Source organism: Cyanistes caeruleus, chromosome 30 (assembly GCF_971803275.1).
Source record: "Cyanistes caeruleus chromosome 30, bCyaCae1.hap1.1, whole genome shotgun sequence".
Classification (NCBI taxonomy): Eukaryota; Metazoa; Chordata; class Aves; order Passeriformes; family Paridae; genus Cyanistes; species Cyanistes caeruleus.
The window spans coordinates 550,496-563,544 of NC_141730.1; the positions used below are offsets into that span (position 1 = coordinate 550,496).

Sequence of the window (13,049 nt, forward strand, 5' to 3'; positions counted from 1 at the left end):
AGCTGTGCCATCAACTCCTGTGGCCTGGTAATGCTCTTGGACCTCTGATGACTTAAGAAAATCCACTCTATGATCAAGAGTGGGTCCCTTGAGTGCTGGTCCCACTGATAAATGAGCCCAAAAAGGTGCAGCAGATTTTCCAAAACGATAAATTCGAATGGCAGGTTCGGTTCATATCGATGTGCTTGCCTCTCTACTAAAGCGTCTTGCACCTTTTCCAGGGCTTTCCGTGCCTCTGGGGTCAAAGACCTGGGAGAACTCAGCTCCTTCTCCCCCTTCAGTAGTATGAAGAGGGGGGCTAGGTCCTCAGTAGTGAGGCCCAGCCAAGGCCTGATCCAGTTCAAAGTCCCACACAGGGAGTGGAGGTCTGCCAGTTTTTTTGGATCGCTGTTGTTAGCCAATTTTTGAGGAACAATGGTCCTCTCAGCGATCTGTAGGCCCAGATACTTCCAGGGTGGCATCCTTTGAACTTTCTCTTCCTGGAGTTGAAATCCTGCAGAGGTTAGAACTTCAACCACCAGGTCAAGTGCTCTTTTTAGTAGATCATCCTGGGAGGCACACACAAGGACATCATCCATATAGGGGTGGATGATGACCTCCCCCACTTTGGCGTGGACGGGAGACAGCAATGAGGAAACACACCATTGGCAAATGGTGGGTGAGTTCTTCATGCCTTGTGGCAACAACTCACCGATGGAATCTCCTCATTGGGGCTTCTCGGTTAAGGGTGGGCACTGAGAAGGCAAACTGTGGTGAATCATCAGGGTGTAAGGGAATTCGAAAGAAACGATCTTTTATGTCAATAACAGCTAATTTCCAATTTTGGGGGAGCATGGTTGGGGTAGGCATCGCTGGTTGAAGAGGTCCCATGTCCACAATGACTTTGTTGATTTCTCAAAGGTCGTGAAGGAGCCGCCACTTGTCTTTCCCCGGTTTACGGATTACAAAGACCGGGGAATTCCAAGGGTTGGTGGTCTCGACTATGTTTCCTTTTACTAATTACTCCTCCAAGAGCTCATTGAGCACCTTCAATTTATCTTTCCTTAGAGGTCACTGGTCAATCCAGACCGCTGTATCAGTTGTCCAACTTAGTTTCTGGAAAGGGCACTCTACAGTGGCCGCCTCTAAAAATCCCGAGGGGTTTTCGGGATCTCAGTTTTCACCCTCCATTGGGACATGAGACCTCTCCCCCACAGGGGAACCTGGTAGTCTGCAACAAATGGGCGTAGATTTGCCAATTGCCCATCTGGTCTGGCAATCTGAACCACACTCTTTGAAACTCGAGCCAATTGAGTACCCCCTATACCCTGAATTTTTCCAGCCACGGGTTGCATTTCCCAATGCGACAGCCACCTCCTTTCGGGGATGATCGTCACATCCACTCCCGTGTCAAGCAGACCTTTCATATTTACCATTTCTGCCCCTGTATAACGCTGCAATCTATGATCGGCTTACTTTCACCCACCACTTCTGCCCAGTAGATACCCGGTGCGTAGTCATCGACCAGAACATCTTCTGGTATGAGAATGACTTGCGCGATGATCTGCTTTTTTGGTAAAAAGAAGGGTGGGTAAGTGCAGCGCACTAGAAGACTGAGGTTTTCCAGACCACCTGGAAAGGTGATCGGGGAAATCTCAATCTCTGGGGGTGTGAATCTGGTGTCCCCAATGACAATGTACTTTAAGTTCAGTCCCTGGTCCACCAAGTCCCATCCAGTCGTTCCACATCAACTACCATCCAGTGCTGGGATTGAAAGATAATGTCTTTCACAGTGGTTAAGTGTTCTGTCCGTTTAGGAGTCCATGTTTGGTGGTGTGACTGCTCCCCCTTCCCCGCAAGACCTGTCCCATTTGTACCATTTTCCCATTTGTTTCCATTTGCTTCGCACGGGGCAGGTTCGCGCAGCCTTCCTAGTTTTTTGTATTTGAGTCTTTACTTCCCCCAACTCCATTAAGAGGTACCCTCCCTCCTGCAAAATTTCCTGATTGGCCCTGGCAAGTGCAAATCCCTCGCTAAATCCCTCGCTAGCTGGACACTCCCTCACTAAATGTCCCAGCTGACCACAGCAGAAACCCTGGAATTGCCGCATGGGTGGAGATTGGGTACGCTGGCTTGCTGGGTGCTGGGTCATGGCTGCCATGGGTGTTCTTCTTGGCGCAGGTGTTGGCATGGTCTTTTGAGCTCCCACCATCGGGACCTTTTCTGTGCAGGCTTCCATGATGATTTCTTAGGTGGGATGTGGATGGACAGGCAGGCTGAATATGACCTGGCGACAAGCTTCATTGGCATTTGCTTTTGCCACTTCCAACAAGACTTGCTCTTCAGCTCTGCCTTTTCTATTTGTTTTTCTACCTGTGCCTTTGGCCTGTCTATAAACTTAACAAAAGGCTCATTAGGGAGTTGCTTTAAATTCAGGAAGTTCATTTGGGGTTCTTCTTCGGGTAATAGGTTGAAAGCTTTCTCGGCGGCCTCCGTGATTGTAACCAGAACAGACCTAGATAATTCCCTGGCCTGCTTTTCAGGTTTAGCCCAATTCCCTTCGCCACACAGGTGATCTAAAGTGAGGGGGTTTTCATTCACGTCAACCACGGTATCATTGTTGTGCAGTAGCTCAGGAAGCATGGTCCCCAATGCTCTCTTCCACCCCTGTTTCCACAGCTTAAACTCAGCTGAGGAAAGGAGGCAGGAAAACAATTCTTTTAGGTCGGAGGGGACCATTTCGTTTGTAGAGAAGGTAGCTTTCAACAAGCCTTTAAAGTACTCGCTTCTTCTCCCAAACTCCTTCTGAGCCTTGCACGATTCCCTCTTGGTTTGGAAGGAGAAGGGTTCCCATTCACAGTGTCTCCCTCCCCTGCCACAAAAACTCACCAGTGCAATGAAGGGAATATCAACCAGTTCTGAGTTCCGGCTTCCAGGCCTATCACTTCTGGTTTCCAGAGCGTGGGAACCGGAAGGAGGGGCGTGGGAACTAGAAGCCAGAAGGCGAGGGGCTTCCGGAGGACCGACCGAGTGGGAGGGCTTAAGGGAGGAGCAACAGCAGGAAGAGGGGGGGTTTGGGGTGGTGGTGCTGGGATGACATGCCCTGGAGGAGGAGGAATTTCCCGAGGGGAAGCGGGAAGGGTCAGGGTATGAAGAAGGGGAGGAGTTAGAGAAGAAGGGGTTGGTTGATGAGGGAAGAAAAAGATTGTGGGAAGGAGACGCACAAGGGAGGGGTCCGACCATGCAGTCCCCTCCATCTTGTGCTCTCTGGAGGCCATTTTGTGGGTCTGGGGAAGAACAGGGGAACACAGGGGATCAAGGAGAATGGGGGAGCACAGAGGAAACAAAGGTTCTGGGATATGTGCTGGGGGTTTTCAACTTCATTTAACTTTGGATTAACAACCAAGGAAGCAGGGGAATGGGTAAGGGCTGTGGCAGCTTGGGCAGGGCTGCCAGGACTGGGGTGCTGAGGAAGACGTGGGGAGCCAGGGAGACTGGAGCCATCGCTAGTGCCCTGCGTAACACAGGATGCCCTGCACGTCTCCTCCAACTTAGTGGTAGAGGTAGAGGGACATGGGGGTGGGGAAACTGGGGATAACTGCTCTGGCTGTCCTTGCACTCCCCCTTTTTCAATTAATGTGGACCTGATTAAAACAAAAAGTGGAATCAATTTAAAAGCAGTCTTGTCCCCTTGATTAGTTAAGACTGTTAATTAATCTCCACAATATTCCAAAAATTAACAGAACTTATATTTTCTGGGGACACATGGGGGTAGTGCGAGAACAGCCATCTAACTAATCTTTTAATTAACCCTTTAGAAAACTTTTTCCCTCCTCCCTCAAGGATTCCCACAACTTGGAGATAAATCCCCCTTTGCTGAGCTGACAACTTCGCGCCCATTTTTTAAAACTTCAGCTCAGCAATCCTACCACCCCTTGACAGCAAACGAGAATTGAAAAGAACAAAAGATAAGGGTCCGGAACCCAAAAGAAGGAGATATTCCTTATCCCTTATCACTTTCACATCCCCCCTCTGGGGAACTCACCACACTGGGTCTGGACAAAGTGCTGCGAGGGATGTCCACACCCCGAGGCAGTCCTCTGTGCGTGGAGAGTTGCTGCCTTGATCCTCGGAAGCGCCACCAGACAAAAGCTGTTCTGCTACTACCGGAGTAGTCACCGCCCAAAAGTCCACTGATGGGTAGCTGTCTGTCTGACTCCTCCGTGAGATCTCCAGCCAGAGGCCCCACACTGGGCGCCAACTGATGCTGCTCTTGCCTGTACCGGAGCTCCGGGCTAGCTCTATGGTGCCACTCCAGCACGGGCAGTCGCCAGGAGTGAGGAACTGCAGGGGAAAGGCGATCCCACTGCAGAACCTTCAGAGCACCGAATCCTGCTGGGCTCTGCCAGATCAGGCGTCATGGGTGATGGCAAAAGGAAGGAGGAGACTCAGTCAGCTGTACTTCCCTGGAACAGGTTTATTCGGGAGAGGGGATGAGCATGAGGGTCTCGGCTGGGACAATTCAGGACCAAAGAGAGCCCAGAGCACCTCTGTGCACTGGGTTTTATCTCAGGGGCGGGCACAGTTCAGGGTCCAAGGGGGACTCATGGAGGGAGGGGTAAAGGGAGGAGGTTACAATGTCAGGGACCAATGGGGATACAAAGGAGGCAGGAATACAACATAACAACCAATAACGTTATCAAGGAAGGGATAATATACATGGAAGGAGGTGGAAGGAGAGGTGGGGTTTACAGTGATGGATGGGGAGATGGGGCAGGGTAAAGGTGATTGATGAGGAACATTCAGGAAAACTGGGAGGGGTTTACATAACAGACAAATTGAACCAACCAAAGCAGTAAATGGATAAAACCAGGAACATACCAAACAGACAAAACACTAACAATTTTAACAAACTGAATAAGCATACTACAAAACTCTCTGAAGCTTAACTGACTGCAATAATTTGCAGATTAGTCAGTAATGCATCTTACAATGCTTTTGATTTTTGCCTCTTGCCTATTTTTTTTAAACCATTCCAGAGATGTTGGACTTTTTATTGACATGTCCCGTAACCCCAAGTCCATGTCTGTGGGAGGATTTGTAGACTGAAAGAACTGTGCATTAGCACGGCCGTGGTCAAGAGACTCTTGTCTTTGTGTGGTATCCAGTGAAACCATCTGCTGTGGTGAAGCTGTGGTTTTTTTCAAGCTGTTGTTGCTCTGCTGCAGCTGTATTGCAAAGTGAATTCAATTTTAATAGTGCCGCTGCAGCTGTCACTGCAGGCCACAGCTCGGCTTGTCCACCTGCCTGTCCCCCGGCTCCCGGCTGGGCACAGAGGGAAGGGACCACGCCTCCCTGTGACATCAGTGGGCGCCCCGATGAGGGCTGGCCTGGGGGCGGTACTGCAGGCAGGGTATAGAGCTGCGGCTGTGGTTACATCACTGCTGACGTCAGTTTGACTGGCAGCTGTGGCTCAAAGCCCACCCCTGGTAGGCGGGGCACAGGTGCCACCGTGCCCGTGGAGGTCCCGAGCTGCTCTGGGATCTGAATCCTCCCATACTCTCCCAGGTGGGACAGGGCTGTCCACTCCATCCCGCTAGGGTTGGAAAGGGACTCAGCTGCCGGTACACAGGCGGCCAAGGAAGTTTCCCCTCCCTCTTCTGCCTGCAACGGCATAACAAGCGCTGGAACAGCTCCAAGAGAACCCAGACACTCTTGTAAAAGCTCCTAGCCATTGGAACCCCCTTTTTGCAGATTCTGCTCGTGTTTTAGAATTGCTCCCTCGTCTCTGTATAGTTGTTTCTCTGGGCTTTCAACAGGCTTAGACATTCCCTTTGCTACAGCAGAATTCAGGAAGGCTCTCACAGACTTTGCAGCGTGCGGGAATTCCAAGAATTCCGCGTCTGACTGAAACAAGCCCATCTGTTCTCCTGGACCCATAGTGTCCCTTGCCTGAGTTTCAGAGTCCCATTTACTGACGATGACTTCATAAGTCACTGCAGAAGCCGTTAGAAGTTTAGTCACTGCCTGGTCTCTAAGAGTGGCCTTTTCATATATTCTTATGTTTATCTTCTCACACAGGCTTGGGGTAAAAATTTTCTGTGAATCCACATTAGGGAATTCTGTCTATATCCAGGATAGAAGGCTTTTAAGCTCATCCGTGGACACAGAGATCGGGTGCTCCTTGACCATAGTTTCCAAGATAGCCAAAACCTCCCCCTCAAGTTTGGACACATTTCCCATATTTTTGCTCCCTTTTGACATCTTACCTGACCTTAGGGTCAGCTTTCTCTCAGCTTCTCTATCTGTGATCCATTCCACAGCTCACAGAGGTCTGGCTTGGCTTGTCCGCTTTCACCAGCACAGGGATTACCGAGATCTTCTTTTTCCGCTTTCCAGGGAGTTTTCCAGCTTTCCGCTGTCTTCTCTCTTTTTTTTTTTTTTCTTCAAAAGGAGCCTTCAGTTCAAGGTGCCCCACATTGGGCACCATTTGTCCTGTTAAGGACTTTTGGGTTAGGTTCTTTTTCCCCTTGAACTGAAGATTGACAAGAGAGGGAGGCTATTTTCTTTTGTTCTGTCTCAGTTGTTTATTCTTTTCTTATCAGCATTAAAAGGTACAAGCTATGTGCACCATGATAGAAAAGGGGTAAAATGGCTAACAAAGATTCTTTTCAAGGTCTTTTATATGTCCATTTACCCAATTAACAGATGCCAACTAAATTATTTTTCTTAGTGACCCAATGACCCAACACCTGTGTGCTGCACTGTGGCATCTTCTATCCAATCACTTACTACTACCCAAAAAACTCTAGGAGAAGAACATGAAGAAGAAAGAAGAAGGACAAGAGACAACACCCTAAATCCTCCATCTTATCTTTTGCTCTCGAAACTGATGAGTTCGGCGGGAGAAATGCAGCACTCAATATGAATTATCAGCAAGTCTCATTTATTGGTAACTCTAAAACCACTTATATAGCATCAATAATTAGGCTCATACATAGTGCAAAAGCAAGCTCATTATTGGGTATTTCATTTAAGGTCGACTCCACCTAATTCCACATTCCTGTGATCGCTCATCTATGCTGAACTCACATTCTTCTGATCACAGCATCCTGTTCTCAGTTAACAGTTATCACTAAGGTCTTCCTGACCTTGCAACATCTCACACCAACTGTACTCTATTGTCTAATTCTTTCCCAGCTAACTGCTGCATGGGAACATGACCTTTGCTCTCTAGCCATTCCTCTATACTAAACTACTTTTTCACCCTTGATTTCACAAACTTGATTTAAGAAACTTTCTAATCTACACACTTACACTTTTTCTATCTAACTTTAACATTTGTTCTCATGTATCACCATGAAAACATGCTCATGAATTTCATGCTATATGAAATTCAGTGTTTCTTTGGATCCTAGAACTAAGTATTAGAAAATTAGAAACAAGGGCACACACTGTATCTCAGACTCCAACAGTTCTACCTTAAACTTCTGCTGATAAAGATCATCCAGCTTTTGAGCTTCTTCCGTCAGCATTTTCACACTGCGTTTCTTGTCCGCTAGCTCTATATTCACCTAGGATGAAAATGTAACCGAGGAAATATGGTTCAGAAACAATTTCAACATACAAATACATGCCATCACAAACTACACCTGCTAGCTCCCAAAAAACAAACGAGGCTAGGCTGGGATACCAGCAAACCAAGTATTGCTAAAAATCTTCCTGATGACAATTTGTCAGTGATGGTAAGCCACACAATTGACTGCAGTGGGAAACTAATTAAAAACAAATATTTCTAATATTTATGGTCAAATATATGTAACCTATATAAACTTTAATTCAGGGAATAGACAATATTGCAACCAATGAAGTCCCCAATTCCTAGAAAAACTTTTAGATTCCATCACAATTACAGTTTTCTCACAGCTTCTCCCCCTCTACTTGTCCTCAGAAAAACCCCAACCAGAAATCCAACCCACCACACCACACTTCACCCAGGCAAAAGGTGTAATGAAAGCAGCAGATAAAGTTTTAGGACTGGTATCTTAGTCCTAATCTTCATTAGCCAACACACCTGCTCCAAAGTATCTTCCGAAGTCATTTTCCATTGAGTAGCTTTACAGATTTCTTCCTCAGTCTTGTTGATGACCTCCATGAGCGGAATCTGCAATACGCATACAAGAAGATCTGACAAATGCAATTTGCACCCCAGTACATCTTTTCTTTCTATTTTTTTTAGGCTACTGCATTCTCCAAACCCAGACGTATTTCATTTGCAACATCATTATAGTGACTCATCACACAAACTTCTCAACAACATTTTGCTGTGAGACAGAGACCTTTCCAGCATTTCCAAAGAAACACATCTTTTTTCTTAGTGGTAACTAAAGCCTTCGGTGTTGACTCTGCTTACCTTGATCTGAGTTGTGTATTTGACTAGGCAATTTGGTCCTGCCTGAGGATTAAACTGAATCTCGAAGTCGTGGCCTTTGGAATTCTTAGCACTTACTGGAATTAATCCCAACTTTTGAGCCAGTTTATGATACTCAGCCAGTTGCATTTCAGTTGCTCAAAGGAGAAAAGGGCAGAAATCATAGAAGAGACACAAGAGAGAAAAGCTTTGTGAGAAGCCTTCATATAGTATTTTAAGAAGCATACATATAATACAGCCAGGTTTCTCAGTGTATGTGGCTGACACTGAAGGGTTTCACCTGTGCTTTTCCATATTCATCTGCCATTATTTTTCCTGCCTCAAGTTTTTGAGAATTAGCTGACGGGGAACTAAAAACATGCTGGAAAATAACACTAAACTAATGATCAGTCATCAGGTCAATATGCCTTCTCTCATTAGTCTTGACAAGAAATGCCACACAGCCACACATCCTGATAACAAACAAACTTGAGCATGCCTCTAAACAAAGCTTATTAAATGCTCTAACTTCTAATTAATGAGTCCTATTTATATGCAAACAAAGTACCCAGGTTTTTTTTCCAGTTTTATGTGCTTCATACTTGCACAGGTGGATTTAAGTTAGTAAGTGCTTGATAAGGGGTAACCTTACCAAATATATTTGAAACTTTTTCTTTAGTTCTCCAACTGGCAAAGCAGAAGCTTTAAAATTCCATCACCTACAGGACTATATATTTTCATTCTGTTTGAAGGGGTTGAACTTTGCCCTTTAAAGATGCTACAACTTCTACACAAAGAACTAATCAAGCCCTAAATGCATGCAAAGCTATTGATTCAAATAATTGTTTAGCCTTGCTTCCTTGCTATGAAATATTAACATTAGTCTGAAATTTCTTGTGTTATCAAAGTAGTGGCATGCTAATGTTATCAAAGCTCTTACCACGGCTTTAGCAGTGAGAGCTGACAGTGATTCATATTCTAGCTACATCTCTTATGGAGAAAAAAAAGAATACATTTCCATTAAGTGCAAAACAGAAAAAGGGGGGGGAAAAAGAAGAGAAACATCTTTCAGCGATATTGTAAACAGAGGCCATTCTTGTCAGTTTTGCCTGGTTAGATACACATATGGTGGTGTTAAATTATATAGCAAATAAAGTATCAAGACTCCAATTTGAAGATTATATGATGACAACTGAGTGCGGCTGCCCCTGCCCTTGTGCCTATATTACTGTTCCTGGGTGCCGTCATAGTGATCCATGTCTCTATGTGTATGTGTGTGTGTGGAGATACAATGCATGCATATGTACATAGTGGGTATGTATGCGTATATGTGTGTGTTTATATGTGAATATATATAGCGTATGTATATATATAGTGTGTGCATATATGTAGTTTATAGTCTATAGTCTATAGTATGTGTATATACGTAGTCTATATAGAATGTGTGTAACATATGTAGTAAAGATATGTAGTGGAAATGCATATGTATGTGGTGTATCCACAGTGTATAGATATACACATGTATCATATAGACTTATATAGAGAGTGTTTTAGCAGATGGGGGGCACGATATATTAGTAAAAGCCTGTCTGCACAAACCAGCCTCTGGAATAAGTCGTAATATTAAGGGCTAAAATCCTTGAAACTTGCCTGCAGAAGAGAGAGTAAAGCAAAACAATATTCTTGTGTACAAGGATAAGAATGTAAACTTGTGTGTACTAGCCAATAGTAGCTTGCTCTGCCCACAGACCCTGTAAAACCCTGTAAAAGGTGTGTTAATAATAGAAATAAACAGCGTTCACGATTACTTCTGTGAAGACTGGTGAATAGCTGGCGGTCTTTCAAGAGTCTTAGACATAATTGGAGTGTCATAGGGCTGTTTTCTGACTCGTTAAAAAGAGCCAGAGTAAGCACATACCGTATAAAAGTATGGAAAGTCATATAAAATTTGGTTACTACAAAAAACGTAGTGGTATGGAGATCAACATAATGGGGAAACCAGCTGAAGTCAGCAGTTTCAGCAGTGTGCCCTGTGTGAGCATGGAAATGTCTGTCAGAAGGGATGTGTTAATTTATTAAACAGTGATAATTCTGTAAAGTGAATTCTTATAAAAATTCCCACAGGAGGAGATTGCTCCAGGAAGCGCAGATGGTTGGTGAAGGCTGTGGTTTCAGGGAGCTGATCTTTCATCCTGAAGAGGGGACTTGCAGTGTCCGTGGTACATGGTCTGACAGTGGGATGGCTTGTGGATCATCTCTCTTTCATCAACCAGTGTGGCTATGAGATCTGTGACTCCTTTGCACACCCTGGTGGTGTCACTCACAGTACTTCTATCACATCTACTGAATGACGCTGCTCCTCAGCTGTGCTGCAGCTCAGGGCTAGGTTGTGACACTCTAGCACAGGCAGCTGTCAGGAGTGGGGAACGGCAGGGGAATAGCGACCCCACTGCCAAACCTACAGAGCTCCGATCCCTGCCAGGCTCTGTTAACCCAGGCGTCGCAGGCTGTGATAAAAGGACGGAGGAGGCTCAGTCTACTGCACTTCCCAGGAACAAGTTTATTAGGGCGAAGGGAACAGAAGCAAGGGTTCGGGCCAGGACGGTGGAGCAGGAGAAAGAGCCCCAAGCACCTCTGTGCGTCAGATTTTATTCAGGGGTGGGCACAATTCAGGGTCCAATCAGGGATTGCAGAGGGAGGAATAAAGGGAGGGGTTCACAATATTGGGGACCAATGGAAACACAACAGGGGCGGGATAACAACCTTGTAACCAATAATGTATTGAACAAGGGATAAAAGACACGGAAGGAGCTGTAAGGAGAGGTGGGGTTTACAGTGATGGATGGGGAGAATGGGCAGGGTGAAGACAACTGACAGGGAACTTTCAGGAAAAAGGGGAGGGGTTAACAATATTGACAACTGGGGCTAAACTATTTCATAATAACAGGGGAGCAACAAGAACGTACCAACTAATATTTAAGAAAATTAAATAAACGAACTGCAACAACTGAAGACTGTTACAGTATTTGTACTTTTGCTGCCACGCCCTCATCAAGTGATAGTCCTCCTTTTGATCCCGGAGATGCCGTAGAAGCAGAAGGCAAAAGAGCAAAAATGAGATGCATGTTTCAGGAGGAGTTCTTTGATATTTCTAAGCCCTATATAGCTGCAGCTTGTGAGGAGCAGCCATGTCAGGGATGCCCTGAGATGAGTCTGACAGAAATAAAGGCCACCAGCAACAGAGATGTAATAAAGAATTGGGTAAATAAAAATTCGGAATAAGAGGTTTAAATAAAGTATGTGTAATTATAACTAATGAAAATATGGAATAAGGAATTCTCCTCCAGGTCGAGGTAGAATTCCTTTTCCAAAGTCACGGATTGCAAAAGAACCCCCCCCAGATAACCAGCTTCAGCAGACTCATCAACTCGGAGGAAAGGACAGGACACAGGCCATCATAGAAACAAAAGAACCAGCCTGAAAGTCTACCTCCAGATAAAGGCAACGCCCGGCCGATTTCGGCCGGAGACCATCAAGCAAGACAAAAGGGACGAGCCCCAGGAAAATGGTCGTTGCCGGAATCGAACACCACACCCGCCAAACCCATACTACAGAAACTCAATCAAGAAAGACAAAGAAGAGACTACTCCTCCGAGATATCCATCGGCGCTAGCCCGGATCCCTCGATTCTGCTGTGATGAAATATGTTAAAATACATACAGACTCACTTTGCATTTGAGGAGACTCTGCCTGGACACTTACTGATTCAATGTTCTAGGCCAGGAAATCCATTCACCCGACAATCAGGGACACTTGGTGAATGGAAACTGGTTGGAATTCTAGCCTGGGGACATAAAATCCCTATAAAAACCCAGGCCAGAGAACCCTCAGACATGGATTTGGGAACACCTATACCTTGCGTATAGACCCTGTCCACCCAGCGCTGCGCTGTCCATTTATTATGGTTTTTCCTCGCTGTTCGTTGCTTTATTAATTTATAATAAATTTATCTTTGTTAATCTTTAATCTGCCGTTGCATTTATAACAGAGAGGAATACCAAGAAGGAGCAAAGAGTGATACTGGAGATTCTCTTGCCACTGCTAGGAAGGTGTGTTCTCTATAACATAGTAAATTACAGTAATCCCTTGATAAATAATATTCTGCTAATATTGTTTTGCATACCTGAGTCTTTTGAGGTTGAGAGGAATGATGAGTTTGTCTTTACAAACAAGCTGTGGGTCAGTTGATAAGATGCAGCTATCAGTGAGAGACGACAGAAACAATGGGATGGATTCCAGTAGAAGATCAAAGAGGCACTGAAAGAACACTATGAATTCCATAAAAGTTAAGAAGGGATTATGCATTGGGGGTGGGGGGGGAAGGTATCACCGCCGGTATCAGGCGTTCCGGGAAGCCTGTACCTCTCAAGTACCTCAGCCTATGGGGAAAGAGAGAAGGGACAAGCGGCCGGGAATTAGGATAAAAAGGAGGCTGCGCCCTCCAAAAATTTGAGAGACCCCAGGGGAATGCCCCATGGCCTCTCCCTTTATTCGAATAAAGTAAAAGGACTCCTCTGTCTCCTTTTTGGACATAAACCTCTGGTGTTCGTGGATTAATTTTCCTGACAATTTTTGGGGGCTCGTCCGGGATATTTCCACC

The 13,049-nt window shown here is 45.5% G+C and overlaps 1 protein-coding gene across 1 annotated transcript; it reads right to left on the reverse strand.

Moving 5' to 3' along the window:
- Window positions 1-6,409: 6,409 nt before the first annotated feature.
- LOC147648782 (kinetochore protein NDC80 homolog) lies at window positions 6,410-11,015 on the reverse strand. Its single transcript, XM_086865951.1, has 3 exons — window positions 8,393-11,015; window positions 8,054-8,143; window positions 6,410-7,553 (listed from the first exon to the last, which is right to left on the reverse strand). The coding sequence occupies exons 1-3, from the start codon at window positions 8,537-8,539 to the stop codon at window positions 7,407-7,409; spliced, it is 384 nt and encodes a 127-aa protein (XP_086722077.1). The 5' UTR covers window positions 8,540-11,015; the 3' UTR covers window positions 6,410-7,406.
- Window positions 11,016-13,049: the final 2,034 nt, after the last annotated feature.